The 17741-nt window shown below is 41.6% G+C and overlaps 1 protein-coding gene across 1 annotated transcript; it reads right to left on the bottom strand.

Annotated features, from left to right (window-relative positions):
• Positions 1 to 422: 422 nt before the first annotated feature.
• Positions 423 to 17583, bottom strand: ASB16 (ankyrin repeat and SOCS box containing 16). Its single transcript, XM_075177267.1, has 5 exons — positions 13739 to 17583; positions 9622 to 9889; positions 5045 to 5537; positions 2715 to 2828; positions 423 to 1540 (listed from the first exon to the last, which is right to left on the bottom strand). Exons 1-5 carry the CDS (start codon positions 14046 to 14048, stop codon positions 1355 to 1357), a joined length of 1371 nt encoding a protein of 456 aa, XP_075033368.1. The 5' UTR covers positions 14049 to 17583; the 3' UTR covers positions 423 to 1354.
• Between the last annotated feature and the right edge of the window lie 158 nt (positions 17584 to 17741).

Raw genomic sequence — 17741 nt, 5'->3', positions numbered from 1 at the left:
ATTTCATCAAATTTGGGCCCCCTGGCTTTATGCCTAAAATCCCCGCAACTCTCTCTTCCTCCAAACAGTCTCTCCCTACACAACTCCAGATAACATCGACCCCCTTACTTCTTTAAAATACTCCCATGCAGATCTGACAGCGCCCCCTTCTGAAGGTGAACATGCTTTTCTTAAGTTTATCCTATGAGTCGACCATCTCCCCCCCCCTTACCTACCCTACTCCTCCTCCAATGCCTATTCCCTTTCCCTCCCGCCCCTTACCCATTACCACTTTGTTATATTACAATATATCTTACTGTTTTGTGAGTGACGTTGCTGGATATCTACTCTGCTTTGTGATTATTTCAATCAATATGTTTGTTGTCCAAAGTCTATGTCATTCATACTTTATTATGCAATAAAAATTTTGAGTTAAAAAAAAAAAAAGTACTTTATTGATTTGAACACACCCTCCTGAAACTTTTGTAGTATACATTGTTTGGTCTTGTTTACTTTATTCTCTCTGATTTCCCACCATTTGTTTAATCACTGTGGTTTATTTTCATTGAAAACATTTACTTATATGCCGTCTTTCTTTTAATACTCATTGTCACACTTCATTGTTTATTTTATATATTATATATCATGTATTCATTTTATTTTCACTTGCCACAGAAATGGTTAAAGGAACTATGTGAATATGGAGTCATTGTGGTCAGAAGCCATGACCTTTTATAGCAGTACTCCTCCACACAGTGACTGGAACAGGAGGTGCTCAGTAATCAGGTCAGCATAACATTCCCCTCCTCATTACCTTGTGTCACAGCACTCCTCACAGTGACTGTAGGAGTATTACGTGTATATGAAAGCCCCTCATTACCTTGGGTCGCAGCACTCCTCACAGTGACTGTAGGAGTATTCCCTGTATATGAAAGCCCCTCATTACCTTGGGTCGCAGCACTCCTCACAGTGACTGTAGGAGTATTCCCTGTATATGAAAGCCCCTCATTACCTTGGGTCGCAGCACCCTTCACAGTGACTGTAGGAGTATTCCCTGTATATGAAAGCCCCTCATTACCTTGGGTGGTAGAACTCCTCACTGTAAGGATCTCACAAAGCTGCAGCAATTATAGATTTTTTCATTTACTGCTTTCTCAAAACTAGACTCTTGATAAATGATCCTATACTTCTACTGTTGAGCTAAACAAGGATACAATTGCTTTGTTATTATTCCAAAGTTGCCAAGAACTCTACAAATTACCTTTTTATTATGTATGCATGTCACTGTTTCACTTCTGTACATGGCATTGTTCACACCTAACTCAATATAGCCCTGGTGTCGCATAAGTACATATACTATATAAAGTTTCCATGTTTAGTGGATAAAGCCCTCTGGATGTAGCAGGAGGTATCTTGTGAGTGCAGGTGGTAATCCTAGATGTGACATCTCTCTGTAACATTGGCCACTGTGTTGTTTCCTCACGGCACATCGAGCAAGGTGCTGAAGCCGGCGAGGTTGATTTACAACTTGCAGGACTGACTCATAAAAGCTGCGATGTTCCTATAAATAGAAAATAACACGTGTAAGTGCATAAGAAAGTTATTGTACACTAAATTATTTGCTGCAAGGGGTCTATGCCAAAATTGCATCTCAGTAGACCCCATCAATTTTCTTTTTTTCACCCTGCATTAGTTTAGCTGTGAATAGGGGTTTTGTTATTTTTACTAAACCCAGTAAATTTTTATTTTCACACCTTTCTTAAATAAATCTCTTTTTATTTATAATTCATTTTTAATGATAGTATTTTTTCACATTTTTTGCAATTGTATTAATTTGTTTTATGTATTTTTATATTTTTAAACCTTGTTTCATTTTAGCATCTTAACATACAGCACTGTAGATTTGGATATCATAGACATTCAAGTCTGTATTAGAGCATGTCAAATTTGTTCTGACACTAGGCACGCTGTAGCTATATGATCTAGGTCTTTATGAACCTATATCATCTCTCCCATGCAGGAGACACTAGTGATTCCACCCAGTGCTTCCTTCTTGTCACTGCAGTAAAATTGTTATGCAGGGGATAACAATCTCTAGGCGATCGCTTTGCTCTTGTGGAAATAGGGAATGGGTGTTCAGAAGAACATCTGGGGCTTGATTCATTAAGGAACTTAAATTAAGAAGTTTCTTATTTAAGTCTCCTGGACAAAACCATGTTACAATGCAAGGGGTGAAAATTAGTTTTCTGTTTTACACATAAGTTAAATACTGTCTGTTTTTTTCATGTAGCACACAAATATTTGATAGCTTTTTTGTACACTGAAATTCAAAGTTGATATTTGTGTGCTACATGAAAAAACAGTCAGTATTTAACTTATGTGCAAAACAGAAAACTAATTTGCACCCCTTGCATTGTAACATGGTTTTGTCCAGGAGACTTAAATAAGAAACTTATTAATTTCAGTTCCTTAATGAATCAGGCCCCTAGTGACTATTAACATGTGAGCTGGGTGCCACACAGCATCCGCAGTGCAGAACTTAGGAGACAGATTTTAACCTGAGACAGTGGGAAATGTGGGACAGGTGCTAATGTACACATAAATTCTACTACACTGGCAATGAAAGGGTTAAATTCATCTGCCACTGGAAAACACATTAAATGTCAGATACCAATGAATGTGGAGAGTAAGAATAATGAATTGATTAGGAGATAGACAGACGTTTTATTTCTTACCTCCCATATTTCAGTGGGCACAGCTTCTACCCAGAAATCTCCTGGTGGGATTCGATCGTATGAGTTAAGAAGGATCTCAAAGGTCAAGGGTGAAGCGGCACAGAAACGCCACATCTGGGGGCAGATAATTCATCTCAGTCTAATACACAAGTATAAATGTATCTGTTAGATAAAATCTGTATCATAGGACATTTCCTGTAAAAGTTACAAGGGGGAACAGGCTTGGGTACATTCCTAAGAAACCAGTCTTTTCTCTTAGTGCTGACAATTCTCTCCTGGACCTACCTAGGCTCTCCACAAAGGGACATAATAATTGCTGATGAAGTTAGCTGTGGGAGCCTCCCTGAATTAACCACTTGCAGTTTCTTATGAGATCCAGAGAGCTGGATTGGCACCTCAGTGGATGTAAGCTGACCTACCTGCAGAGTCACAGGTCTTGTAGTGGCCACAGTCGGTGCTTAGCGCACCCTGGAAGATTCATGCGCTAAAAGCAGGCCTTGCAGTAGAAGTTACCCGAGGGTGGCTACAGCTCTCTTAGGACACATGCATTGTAGTAATAAACAATAAATTAAATTTACACACTCCAGGGATCATATCTCTGTCTACTGCCAAGACGGTGGGATGGGATGGCTTAACCTTTATTTGAACATACCTAACAGAATGTATACAGTTCTACACTCTGTGGGAAATTAGGTACTTGTATGATAGTCTTAACCCCTCATTTCACCACATTCCTCAACACATTCCACATTCCTTTAAGTCCTTGTGTGTCAGGATGTTAGTTCTCTCAAGGTAGCGGGAAAATGGAAAGCAGGGGAGTCCAGTGGGACTGGCCAGCACTCGTCTACTGGCTTTCTGGCTGGTGTACGATCAGTAGTTGGGGCTCAACAAGTTCTCTCTCATTAAGGACCAATACCCCCTCAAGCCTTGGCTGTCAAGCAGCATAAAAAACACAGGAGTCCTGACAATAAACCATCTTTTACCTCAGGCTGTCCACTGGTTGAGCTGCCTGGTTATTCAATGCGGCATCTGCACACTGGATGGAGATCAGGTTGCCTCTCTCACTCTTCATCCTCACAGAATTTGACTTATCTCTGAGCTACTTCTGATGACAGCTATCAGATAGCTTCAACCCACCTCCCCCAATTGTTTACTCTGTTGCGAGCATTGGAAAATGCTGTTGCTCTGGCTGATTACTTGTGGCTGATGCAGTTTTGGGCCCCGCAGATTCTACCATCCTTTGGACAATGCTCAATGATAGAGTATTATTAACTTCCATGGGAGGGTTAATGAATATGCTCTTCTCCTGAACAGGTTTCTTGCTGGTCAGTTGCAGCAGTCCATGCACTGCAACCTCCTCTCCATTCTATTGACTGGAAAGCCTAGAGTTGGAGACTGGTGTTTTTGTGTCCCGATCTCTACTCACACTCTCCATCCCCACAGAATCCAGCTGGCAGTGGGCCCTCCACACTTATCTCCAGTTCTTTGTCATCCAAGTCTTCAAAAGGGAAATGGTTCATGCTACCCCAATTCCTCCGTCTTTTCTTTTGCTGCTTGGGTTGGGTGAAATAATGCAGGCATTTACCTCTACCCTGGAATTCCCTGGTTTGGGTGTCTAACTTACTGGCTTCCTAAATGAGTTTCTGCATCGACCCTGAAGCACTGGTCCTGTCACGGAGGACTAAAACGCTGTCTCTACGATCTTTTCCTGGCATAACTCAAATGACTCTTCCAGGCAATTCAGCTGCTCCAGGAGGTTAAAAGTGGAGCCAGGGACTAGCATCCACATCAGCTAAATGCATTCATCAGGCCCTCCGGGTCATGAATGAGGCACTGTATCAGCTCCCTACGTGCTAACTTATGGCAGGGGATATTATATAACTGCCATTCGACCATGTCTTCCTCTGGAAGAATTAGCTGGTTGTGAATTATTAGTGGGGGGGGGGGGGACCCAATCTTCTGTCAAGGTCACTGAAGGGACACCGGTCAATCAAGCAGCAACGATGCCTGCATAAGCTTTCCAAAGGATCCACTGACTTTATCACCAGCCACTTCTCCTATTGTTTTGATTCACTTACATTTTCCCTAGCGCCACTAAATTTCCATTTCGACCACTGTTTAATTCCCCCGCATATTAGTCGCAGTGATTAAATTGATAAAATCCAAATCACACACACACACACACACAGGCTGATACAATATATTGGGAAATAAACCATTTCCACAAATCTATACCTGGTGACAAAGCAATCTATAATATGGGTCTGTAAATTAGTATAAAGATTAAAGTACCAGTTCAGACTGGACATAGCCATATGACTCACACTTACCTTGACACTAGAGGGTGTTGAGCCATGATTCAGTAGTGTCTGTACCAGCTGGTGGGGCTGACACTCAGGGTAATCGCTGCACACCTGCAGAGCACAGTCCAGAGGGGTGAACCCTGCACTGTTCGTCACGTTAACAGATGCCCCATGGTCCAGAAGCTTTTGCACTAACCTCAGATGGCAGTTAGAACTGGCATTATGCAGGGGCCCATGACCTTTCTTCCCTGGTGTGTTAGGATCAGCTCCCAACTTCATGAGCATCTCTGCCACCCTCAAATACTGGCCAAAGTGCTGTGGGGAGTCAGAAGCTGCACATGCTGCATTGAGAGGCGTCTCTCCCTCACGGTTACGAGCACAAGGGTTGGCATCAAGGCTTAAGTATAGCGCCACATGTTCTTCCAGGCGGTGTACTGATGCCACGTGTAGTGGAGTGGCACGAGTGTAATGACAGGGCAGATTGACAATAGCACCGAATTCCAAAAGCAATTTCACACATCTGAAACATAGCAAGAAATGTAAGCTGGAACATTTTTGTGATATATTAAATAGATATATACAGCTTATTACCTACAGTATACTATTATTTCAGCCAGATATACAGTAGATATAATAAAGACACCAATTGTGCACCTCCGTACTTAAAATACAGAGTTGGGCAACATAATATTTTTCAGGGGCTTCACAAGTAGTCCATGCTACCATCCAGACGAACCTGCTAACAATCTTTTAATGCACTTTGCTCGCTCTCAGATATTATAATCTAATCATGTTGCCAGTTAATTTCTATGAGTAGAGACATGATCACTTTGTTTTACACTATGATAATTATACAGCAAGATTGACAGCAGAGCAGATATGTACTATTCACAAGCAGAATCAGTGATCGCCTCCACATGTCCCATTTGATCAAGGATACCTCTTCATACCATGCATTGTGCCCTTCAATGCAACAGCACAGCGCTGCAGTGTCTTAAAAGAATAATTACTCTCCACTTTTGTGGAGAGAAATCGCCTGTGCATCCACCGGTAAAGCAGGGAACACCCATGTAAGTAGCGCCATCTCCACCTCGTTCTCTCATTTAAATAATCTGGTCACCCAGCATGAATCTCAATTTGTATGTTGGTGCAAAAGAAAGCGCACTCACCTCTGGGATAGAACTGAAAGCCCAACGGAGTTCTACAGCAGAGCAGGGACCTAAGGAGCAGCAATTAGCCTATCAGGCAAGCGTATATCTAAATAATTCTACATATTAGTCTGTAGTAATTGTTCATGTTGTCATCAATAGTCCCAGCACAAAGCAGCACACATAGGGGATATATATAGTTTCACAAAAGAAAATGACCCAGTGATTATCATCATCAGCTATTTATATAGCGCCACTAATTCCGCAGTGCTGTACAGAGAACTCACTCACATCAGTCCCTGCCCCATTGGAGCTTACAGTCTAAATTCCCTAACACATACACAGGCAGACTAGGGTCAATTTAATAGCAGCCAATTAACCTACTAGTATGTTTTTGGATTGTGGGAGGAAACCCACGCAAACACGAGGAGAACATACAAACTCCACCACAGTGCATATGTTGTTAATGTTTCTTTTGACATATTAGTGTTCCTCATGCAAAAAAAAAATATTCTCCCTAATTCTAATATATGTAATAAATGCTACAAGAACTGCGTATTATACAAATATATCTTATATAGAAAGTTAGGAGACAATTTTGCCATTTGTAATATTTACACCTGGCCATTGTAGCTCTGCCCAAATGCAATAAATGTTTGGTGGACATATTGCATTACAGCTCAGTGACATACCAACTTCTTCCCAACTTTAAATCATGATGCAAATTAAACAATCCCACCCCTTCTGCAAAAATTACAAATATGAGTTTTATCCTAACTCTATAATTAGCCTAAAAACTCCTCCATTAAGTAAAGCTTCCAAAAATGCACATTATAGGTAGTTTCAGTAAATGAGTGATAAGATGATATAACTGTGCGGCTGTGGTGTGTAAAATCATAGCACTATGTTCCTATATCATGAAATATGGCACAATGTGAGGCATGCCAAAAGAGAAACAGCAATGTTAGCCTGAGGAAGCCGGGGATGGAAAGGCCAGAAGGGAATGTGATATCCAACAATACTTCCTTTGCGATTGCACAAGAAAATGACATATAACGAAATGTAAATTAACTATGGGCCGGATTTACAAGATAGAGAAAATACAGCTAGAGGCTATAATTTTAAACCATGGTGTGCTGTGTTTCAATGTAAGGCATACAAATACAAAAAGGTGTTTGTTTTCTTCTATGTTGAAGCACTACTAAAACGTGTAAATACTAACAAACATGTTCAGCTTAATGTGAATAATAAAAATAAAAGTGCTAACCACTTAGCACGGTGGCTAAGTGGTTAGCACTTCTGCCTCACAGCGCTGGGGTCATGAGTTCAATTCCCGACCATGGCCTTATCTGTGTGGAGTTTGTATGTTCTCCCTGTGTTTGCGTGGGTTTCCTCCGGGTGCTCCCGGTTTCCTCCCACATTCCAAAAACATACTGGTAGGTCAATTGGCTGCTATCAAAATTGACCCTAGTCTCTCTCTGTCTGTCTGTCTGTGTGTGTTAGGGAATTTAGACTGTAAGCTCCAATGGGGCAGGGACTGATGTAAATGAGTTCTCTGTACAGCACTGCGGAATCAGTGGCGCTATATAAATAAATGGTGATGCTGATGATGATGATGAAGGATACATCTGCCATTGTAAATGTTCAGCTTGTAACAACCTATTATATTATATCCTCATGTGTTAAAAAGACAATACATATATGCAACACATTCTGCGATGCATGCGTCTTTTACTTTTACTATTTATAAATCATACATGTGACTACATGGTTTCTAAGCAGAGGTGGATGGTGTCATATCTGCGGATGGTATCAGTTACAATACTGTCATTTTGTATATGTTGACATGTACAGCAGTAGCCACTTCTGTCCTGTTGTTGAGTAATTTAACAATTTTTATTTGCATTTTTTTTGTAAACATATTGTCTTGGTTTTTGCAAACTTCAAGCCACTGTGCATTCATTATTGGAAATTCAGACACTAGATTTCCATATTGTGCAAATTTCTAGGTATGATAACATTCTGCTCCTCTTGACATAAGACTAGGGGGTAAATGTATCAAGGTCTGATTTTTTTCAGCGTTTTAAAATCATGGCAAAATAGCGACAAATCGCGGGTGATAACCCGCAATTTTAGTCCCCAAATTGCCAGGTTTTCCCACGCTGTCGTGGGAAAATCCCTTATACTATAAATAGACCTCGCACAACAGCTAAGTTCATTGCGTATCGGAGATTCTACATTGTAGAAGCGGTTTGCGGCGTCTGTCATTTTATGGTAGTGAGACTTCCTGTCTGCCACATAGTACTCTGGGACCCCATACAGTAACAGGCTGCCACTGATCACTAATGCTTTTGATCACTCCAGTGCCCCTCCCCCCAAAAATTATTCAATATAGAGGTGTTGGTCGCGTTAGAACAATTTGATGTTGTTTTTTTTATTTAATTGTAGGTTATTTTTTTTTTAATTTATTGTTGATATATTTTCTAGTTTTCTACAAAATGTGATTGTATTTTTTTTTTAATGTTACATTAATATTTTTCATAAAGAATCGACATAAAACTGTACTAGATTGTCAGATGTATAGGGAAAATGTGTCATATGCATAACAAATATCTGGCAATGCAGTACAGTAAAATGTTTTGCATACAATGCATTTTCCCTTTTTACCTGACAATGTACTTCAGTAATATGCTTTGCATATGAAGCATTTTCCTTATATACCTGACAATGTAGTACAATACTATTTTAGGCATATGGCACATTTTGCCTATACATCTGACAATATAGTGCAGTAATATAGGGTAAATGAGTCATACGCATAACAGAATACTGTATTACATTGATAGATGTTTATGGAAAATGTATAATACTCATAACTAACTGCTGTGCAAAATTAAATGTATCTATATATGGAACTTAAAAATCAACCTTATATTTGCACCGCAGGCATCTATGCGCTGTATTGTAAGTGTGCAGATGCATCTTTCGTGCAACTCTAAATGTGGCCCACAGTGCATACCTGATTTCTATATAAAGGTTACTCTCATGTCACTCTCCCTTTGTAGAAGCCTCTGGGCCCCGTTTTCTTCAACAGTTTAAGAACAGTAACACAATCTTACATTAAGCCCATCTCTACCTAGTAATAGCAAACCAGTGATTCCACATAAACTCTGCAGTTTCAAACTTTATATATAGGTTGTAGCTACAGAATTACACTTGAATCCATTAGATTATTAAAACTGATATAGCAGGCCTGGTCAAACTGGCCTCCCGATGTTGTTAAACTACAAGTCCCAGCATGCCCTGTCAGCTATCGGCTGACTATCTACTAGCAAAGCATGCTGAGGCTTGTAGTTTTACAACACCTGGAGAGCCAGCGTTTTTTTTGGTTTTTTTTTAAAAAAAAAAAAAACATTCTCCTTATAGGCACAGCACTATCTAACAATAATCACTTACGCCAGTGTTTCCTTTGTGGTACAAAGGTGGAGGGGTGCTAGACCGTCTTCACTCTGTAGATTGGGGTCAGCTCCGCGGCTCAGTAACAGTTGGGTACACTCCACATGGTGGCCCTCGCAGGACTCATGTAGCGCTCCTCGGCCACCCACCGTAGAGTTGGGATTGGCTCCACGTGATATCAAGTGCCGCACACAGTCAGAGTACCCCCGACCAGCAGTAATACGCAGGGGGGTGGTGTGAGACTTTTTAGGCATTAATGACCAGAGACCTGAGAAAAACAAATAACGGTCTTCTGTAAATAGAATAATTAAAATTACCTTTTTTTTTTTTTTTTTTAAACATATTAGATGCTTTATACAAGTTTCTATAAATCGTCCGCTTAGTAATAGACCTATATCCTTCCCATAGGAGTTTGCAGGTACCTTCCAAGAGTCAGCCACATAAAAATATTCCATTCTAGTCAGCAGAGTAACTATATAACTAGAATCCTCTTTCCAAGATAATATTTTTAGCTTTATGGTGGCGAAATGATCTATTCTAGTGACACGGTCAAACCAACCAGTAAATAAAAGGCAGATGCATTGGCTATAACTAGGCTTGTGGACACAAACACAGCAAAGAATATAATAATTATATTTCTGAGTTTCCGTAGAAGTGTCTTCTGCTCCTTACCATTATCAACTTTTTCATTCTGTGTTAGATTAATTTAAGTCCATCAGAGCACAGATAATTATAAACTATAAGCCACGTAGCATTGTTATGCAGTGACAATGTGATTATACCATGTTTATGTGTGGTAGCTTAAAGCCTTAGATGCAGAATCTTTCACCCGGATGGAAAAAAAATGTTGTCCTATCACTTTCCAACCCACTCATAGATATACAGGAATGCTCTTTTTCTAGTCTTGCTATCTTCATTTACCCATTGTGGATGACCAGCATTTATTGTGCAGTTTCAACTTCGTCCCAACTCCTCTATAAAAGAACACAGTCTCCCCCATCTTACCTCCCAACCTGGTCACTTACATTTGTTCTATACCAACCTGTCCAGTCACCATCATCCACAGCTGCTCCAAATATACTCTCACCCTAATGGGCATTACAAACTGCCCCTACACCTGCGCTTGTCTTAGAAAAGTGGTCATTCCCATCTCTTATCTCCAAAGGCCAAAATAATCCATAGGTATTGGGCTTTGGATAGAATTGAAATTTTCTAAAGACCCACCAGCAGTTCATGATCCTGCCTGTCACTTCAAGGACAAGACTGGAAATGTGAAACAGGAAAAAACAATGACAATAACCAGAAAGCACCCCTTCCCAGGGTTCCTTACTCTGCCATGCACCATCTCCCTGTTTGAACCACTCCTTCTTGTATTGCACTACAAAACCGTATTTTGGCATGGCCTCACTTATCAAGGAACACTGGTCCTCCTAATAACTCCCGTCAGATGTGCAAAGTTGACACCATCATCTTGACCCAATATCCATTTCTCTGTAAAAACAATGCATTTGTGGAAATTATATTTGCACTGTTAAAGGTGTATGTCATGCACTTTCATTAGGGCTCTTATTGACTTTTTTAAACCGTGGTCAGAAGTGAAACTTGTTCTGGCAAAGATCTAGTAGTGGGTAAGTTATTAAAATTATTAGCAGGGTCAGAGAGGCATGCTCTTCCACATTTTATGGACATGCCCAAGGATAGTCTCCTTCTGGAACATGGTCCTCTCAATCATCAACTGACAAAGGACCCATGGACTTTTCTTCTCTCACGACCTCTGCCTGATAAGAGCGCATCATCTAATAAGTTGATTTCCTATATTCTCACTGCTACAAAATCTGATAGCTAATCATTGTTAGAACCCCGACTCTCCCTCTATGTAGGCCTTAAAAAACTATGTCTGGCATATCGCATGGAGAGCATCACCTATTACCTACATGACAAACCCCTACAAATTTGACCAAGTCTGGGATCCCTGGTATCTTCGGGAGAGCCGTAGCTGCCTCACCAATACTGCCTTGCCCCGCGTTCCGGACATGGCGAATTTACCAGTGATTTAACTAATGGACCACCTCTGGATCCTCTGAGTTGGGCCCTGCGCCTTCCAGGTAAAGACCACCATATTAAAGGTATGTGCCTCTCACACAGTTATGGGCACCCCTGCTTACATGTTTGCTGTTAGAAGTTCTTTAGTTCCATTGCCTGTCTCACCATTCCGCCTCCCCTCTACTGTCCCCCTACCCGACTCTTTCCTCTCACTCCCCTGTTCTTACTCCTTCCTCTCGCACAAGATAACAAAACTTTGAAGGGAAAGTTATCTGTGTTAATTTACAACTGTTTAATGTACTTGCATGTTCCTGCTTCCTTGTAAAATAAAGAGTTTAAAATAAAATATTAGCAGGTTTTCATCCATGTTTCGCCCACCTAATACTGATTGTTTGTATTACAATATATTAAAAACTGAAATTACCCTTAATTTCACAAGTGCCTTAGCCTTACCCTTGACTACATTTGAGCAACTTGCTGCTTATGTGTGGGGGTTCTCGTACCTGGCCTTCTATATTTAGCTGGATCAATAAAATGTGCCTGATGAAATTTCTTGTTACTCGTGATCAGGGATCGAAGGTCAAACAGGGTCAACAGTACATACTTTGATCATATACTCTTACTAACTACTAAATGTTGGTATTTTTTTACTGTAAGTTTATTTTTTTAAGTTTTTTTTTTACCTTGCTGTTACAATATATCTATGATATTTAATATTATTATTAATAATAATGTTGTTGATTATGTTATAGGCCTATCTTGTGACTGTTGGTGAATGGTAAGGTTTACGCCTTCTCTACTTTGCAGGAAAAATTGAAGCCCCTGGCCTCCAAATTCTGGCTTTGCATGCAAGCTAGACACTATCTGCAGACTGGGCCCACTTTAAAGGGGGCAATCAGAAGCCTGTCTAGCTTTGAGGACCTTTGCTGCGTCTCCCAGGACCCCAAACATACGATTTCTTGCAACTATAACATGCTTATTATTAATCTTCATACCTCTCTCCCAGGGTACACAGAATCCTGGGATCGGGAACTAGGGAAGACTAACTCCGATCAATATTGGACTAGAATATTTCAATACATTATGGACAGCTCCATTAGCCTCTTGGCACAATTTAAGGTTCTCTCTCGTTGGTACAAGTGTCTGTCACAACTGTATACGGTGTATCTAGGTGTCTCAGGCTCTTGCAGGACATGTGGCTCCCATGCAGGGTCTCCACTAAATATTTGGTAGAACTGCCCTGTCATGGCTCCCTTCTGGAGTAAGGTCTGGGATTATGCAGCAAAATCATGGGGTGCCCTGTGCTAGATAGCCCAGACTTCTGGCTATATAACCTTGAGACTGTCCCACTATAAGAAATCGCTGCTCAGAAATAATGCTGCCACAGCAGTGATCCCAGTGCACTGGAGGTCCACTGTTCCCTTGAGTACCAAGGAGTGGTTTAGATGGATTGATCTTTATATGCTCATGAATAATTATACCATGTCTAGCCGAGGTAAAGTCTCAGAATAAACAGCTCTATGGCTAAGATAGGTTGAATTCAAGGACTCCCCCACCTATGGCTCCCTTTGGGACACTGACGGACTACTTTAAGCCTCACCCCAATGTACAGGCTCTGCAAGCCTTTGTCACTCTTTATACTTCACTAGGATGTTTGAGACATCTCCTTAACCTATGCTTTACTGAGGAATTCCACAGCCCTGCTGTATCCCACCCTACTATCTCTCTACTTGTACCCCATTGTTTTGTTTCTTATGATCAGTAATGCTTGGAACCATGCAAACAGACTTGTCGGATGTTGAAATCGCACTATACTGGTTGCAATTTTTTCTGTCCTTGTTCCATAATAAAAAGAGATTACACCAAAAATAAATGAAAAAAATCTTCTGACAAAGCTCATATCAACATTTCCCTAGTTTACTTGCCCAATTTCCCCCTTAGTGCCTAGATATTTCCCATTTGCCTTGCAGCTGGCAATTCATCTGTCAATCCTGGTCAAGACAACAGCTGCTCAGCATGTTTAAGAATTCCCATTCTAGAATTTAACATTGCCGAACATAACAGACTCTCTCACCCATTTCCGGAGACCACTGTAGTTCTTCACTGACTGTCTCCACCACGATTTCTGCAGAGCCATCTTCTTTGAATATCCCCCTGATCCTTTCAATATCTCCTGTGTATAATGCATTATGGATGGCAGCATCCCTGCAGTATTGGTGCCTTCGGTTGGAAGGGGGGTTCAAAGGCCGGCTGTTAGGCAGGAGTCTGCGGCTGAGACACTGCCTGCTGACTGCCCTTCTCCGATCCTCATTCTCCAGCTGTTCTCTTTGCTGTTGCAGAGATCGTAGGGTGGCAGCTGAGAAAGGGAATGTCTCCCTAGACATTTTATAATGAGTTTTATCTTAACCTTATACTACTAGAATCGAGAGACTTGTTACACAGTGTCAGCAAGCAAGGGGAGCGATGTCCTATTTATAACACATGGGTTTCTACTGCTCCACATGGTAAACATATTTGTGCAGTGTCACGTTCCTGGATATAATTATGGGGTTGCTTGTCCTTAACATATCCCTCATCATGACATGCACCGTGTTGCTGCTACTGATCATGTAGCGAGACGGGACAGCATTCAGAGGTAGTTACTAATAAAGTTATATCTTGCTAGTAAGCTGTATTTTCTGTACTAAAACTTAATGGGCTTTAGTGTTGTGAGCAACATGTTTCAAACTTGTATCATGCCTAACCTTTGATAAACAAATTACATTAGGGTGTCAGCACCTATTGTAATCATTTTTGACTTTCCGATCTCCATGGGTGCTCACTTTTTATTAGTGCGTGAAAAAATAATTAAACACACATTTTTAAATAGTTGTCATGCCTAGAACAGAACGCCATTCCCTTGCATTGGTCTTACTGAGAGTATGTCAACGCCATAAAAACCACATGTACTAGCAGATCAGTGCCAATGGGCCTAATGCTGGCACTGGTGAGATCGTACTCTTCACAAAATATATTTTGAAACCTAAATCCAAATAATTTGCCCCAATGCTCTCAAACAAATAGAAAAAATCTCCACACCCCTTCTGAAATCCTGGTCAACCAATCGATCAGAGACTAGGGAAATGTTCCTGCCATTTCCTCTGCATCTGATTGGTTAGACGATTAGTCACAGCTCAATCCAAGGCCTATAAAAGACATTATGTACTAAATACTTATTCCCCTAAATGATCCGGAAGACAAAAGGAAAGAGGATAGGCGCAAAAAAAAAAAAAACCTGAAAACAAAACAAAATAAAAAGAAGTGGGTGAAAAGTATTCAAGAAAGACCCTCCAAAAATAAAATGAATAAATAAATAAAAAAGTGGTTTTTTTTTATTAGGAGTTGGGAATATTTCTTTTGCTCCATTGTGTAATGGGCAGGGGTCTTACAGATCTCTTACACTGGGGTGGTTGTGGCTATCACCCCTGGGGTCCTACTTGTTACTTTAGCCACCACTACCACAAGGGTGACTAGGAAGAGCTGAGCTTTTTGGTACTGCGTCTCTATTTAAAGCAACCAACCAGAGACCAAACAGCAAAAGAGCACAAGGGAGGGAATGCAGTGTCCCTTAGATGGAATCAGAGAAACGGATTTATCATAACTATAAAAATCATATTTTCTCTCTTTATCCTATATGGGGGACCTGCTACCATGGGGACGTTCTAAAGCAGCCCCCTAAAGGGAGGGACCACTCTGACAGCCCGGCACATAGAGCACTACTGTCAAAAGCAGCATCTGCTGACGCAAATAATTTTAATTGATAAAATTTGGTAAAGGTATTGACTGACAACCAAGCGGCTACCCTGCACAACTGGCTGAGGCTCCATTTCGCGCAGCCCAGGACGCCCACACTGAACGAGTAGAATGGGCTATAATACGATCTGGCAGAGGTTGATTAGCATTGACATAAGCCTGCTTAATAGTAGAAGTAAGCCACCTAGCAATCGATTGCTCAGAGGCCGGTCATCCTCATTTTGAGGAGTCAAACAAAATAAATAATGGATCCATGCGGCGAATCTTTGATGTCCTCCTGACAAATTCGTAGAGCCCTAACCACATCCAGAAACTCCATGGAACCTGTCCTTGAAAACTGCGGGCCACCCATGAATACGGGAACCACAATTTCTTGGTTCACATGGAAGCTGGAAACCACCTTTGGTAGGAAAGTGGGAACTGTTCTGAGAACCGCCCTATCATCGTGAAAGATAAGATATGGTTCACGACATGAGAGCACCCAATTTGGAAACTCTACCAGCCGATGCAATAGCTAGTAAAAATACAACCTTCATAGTCAATAACCGTAATTCTGCAGTGAACGGTTCAAAAGAGGGTCCTTGAAGCATATTAAGCACCAGGTTCAGATCCCAGGGTGCCGTTGGTGGAACATATGGAGGTTGGATATGCAGGACTCCTTGCAAAAAGGTCCCGACATCCGGAATGTCTGCCAAGCGCAGGTGAAAATACACCAAACAGGGCCGATATCTGTAGTTTCAATTAACCTAGACGAAGGCCCGCATACAGAAAAAGCAGCCGTGTGGCATGGCCGACTCTCACACCATAAAATGTAGGTTCTCCAGGTGCGGTAGTAAATAAGAGCAGAAACTGGTTTTCTAGCCTGAAGGAGGATGTTCACTATTCGTGGAAAGAAACCTCTGGACCTCCTCAGGTTGGCTTCAACAGCCATGACGTTAAATTGAGCCGAGGCAAGTCCTGATGTGATAATGGTCCTTGCTGAAGAAGGTCTTCTCGAAGACCTACCGTTAGCCACAGATATTATGCGTCGCCATGGCCAAGTGGAAGCCACTAGTATGATTGGGAGCTTCCCTTGCTTTATTCTTCGAAGGACGCAGGGAATAATAGGGATGGGAGGAAAAAGGTACCCCAACCTGAAGTCCAATGGCATCGTCATTACGTTGATGGCCACCACCAAAGGGTCTCTTGCTCTTGAGCAAAACTGTGGTACTTTCCTGTTGTGACGAGATGTCATTAATTACCGATGCGGGATTCCCCATCATAGGACCAGAAACGGGAAGACCTCCGGATGGAGCGATCACTCGCCCGGCAATAGCGCATGCGGGCTGAAAATAGCCTGTTTCGGATTCCGGGAATAAAACTTGCTGAGATAGCGGGAACGTGGATTTCAGCCCAGATCCAGATCTGAGCTGCCACCCTCATTGCTTCTGCGCTTCTGGTGCCCCCTTGTCTGCCATTGCATTGTTGGACTGCAGAAGGACTGGGTGCCCGTGAAGTATCGTCTGGCCTCTCTGTAAGGCCATTAGCATGGCATTTAGTTCCAGAATGATGATGGGCAGAGAAGTATCCCGAGCGGTCTAGAGTCCCTGGAGCTGTAAATGAAATACCACAGCCCCCCATCCTGTCAGGCTGGCGTCTGTGGTTACTAAGATCCAGGACCATGGGGCAAAGGACTTTCCTATTATTAGATTGTCCTGGCCTGTCCACCATCTGAGGGAAGCCTTCGCCTCTGGTGACAATCATATCAGTTGTCCCTCTAATTTCAGATGGGATCCTGACCATTTTCTTAACAGGTCCCATTGGTAGCAGCACTAGTGAAGAATGGTCTCGAAAGTAGATACCATCTTTCCTAATAGACGCATGCATAAGTGGACCGATGGTCTGCAACAAGTCATAACCCGAGCCGTTCGGTTCCTCAGGGTTGGATTTGTCCTCTGAAGAAAAATCTTTTTTTTTTTTGTATCCATGATTAGTCCCAGAAAGGTCATTTTCTGACAAGGAATCAAATGGGATTATTTTCGATTTATGAGGTATTTGTGCATCTCCAGGATCCTGATATTGAGGACCAGGTGCTGATTTAGCAGGTGAGCTGAGGAGACTTATGAGCAGATAGGGCGCTGCCTTGTAAAGTGAAGTTTCCCTTTACAAGGCAGCGCCACTTTAAATTTAAGCTGTCATCAAGCCGAACTCCCGCGAGTTGACAAAACCAGAGATTGATACATTTACCCCCTGGTGTTCTAGTCTCTTCTACATCCAGAATACCTAATGCTTGACGGACTGCTACC

This window comes from Mixophyes fleayi, chromosome 6, assembly GCF_038048845.1.
Source record: "Mixophyes fleayi isolate aMixFle1 chromosome 6, aMixFle1.hap1, whole genome shotgun sequence".
Classification (NCBI taxonomy): domain Eukaryota; kingdom Metazoa; phylum Chordata; class Amphibia; order Anura; family Limnodynastidae; genus Mixophyes; species Mixophyes fleayi.
The sequence above is the reverse complement of the archived record's forward strand: the minus strand, read 5'-3'. Positions and strand labels throughout refer to the sequence as shown.

Coding starts and splice junctions, on each gene's coding strand:
- ASB16 (XM_075177267.1), bottom strand. CDS start 14,048: ATGTCTAGGGAGACATTCCCTTTCTCAGCTGCCACCCTACGATCTCTG. Junction 9,890..13,738: donor ACAGTGGTCTCCGGAAATGG/GTGAGAGAGTCT, acceptor TGTTTTTCTCAG/GTCTCTGGTCATTAATGCCT. Junction 1,541..2,714: donor TGCCCACTGAAATATGGGAG/GTAAGAAATAAA, acceptor TTCTATTTATAG/GAACATCGCAGCTTTTATGA.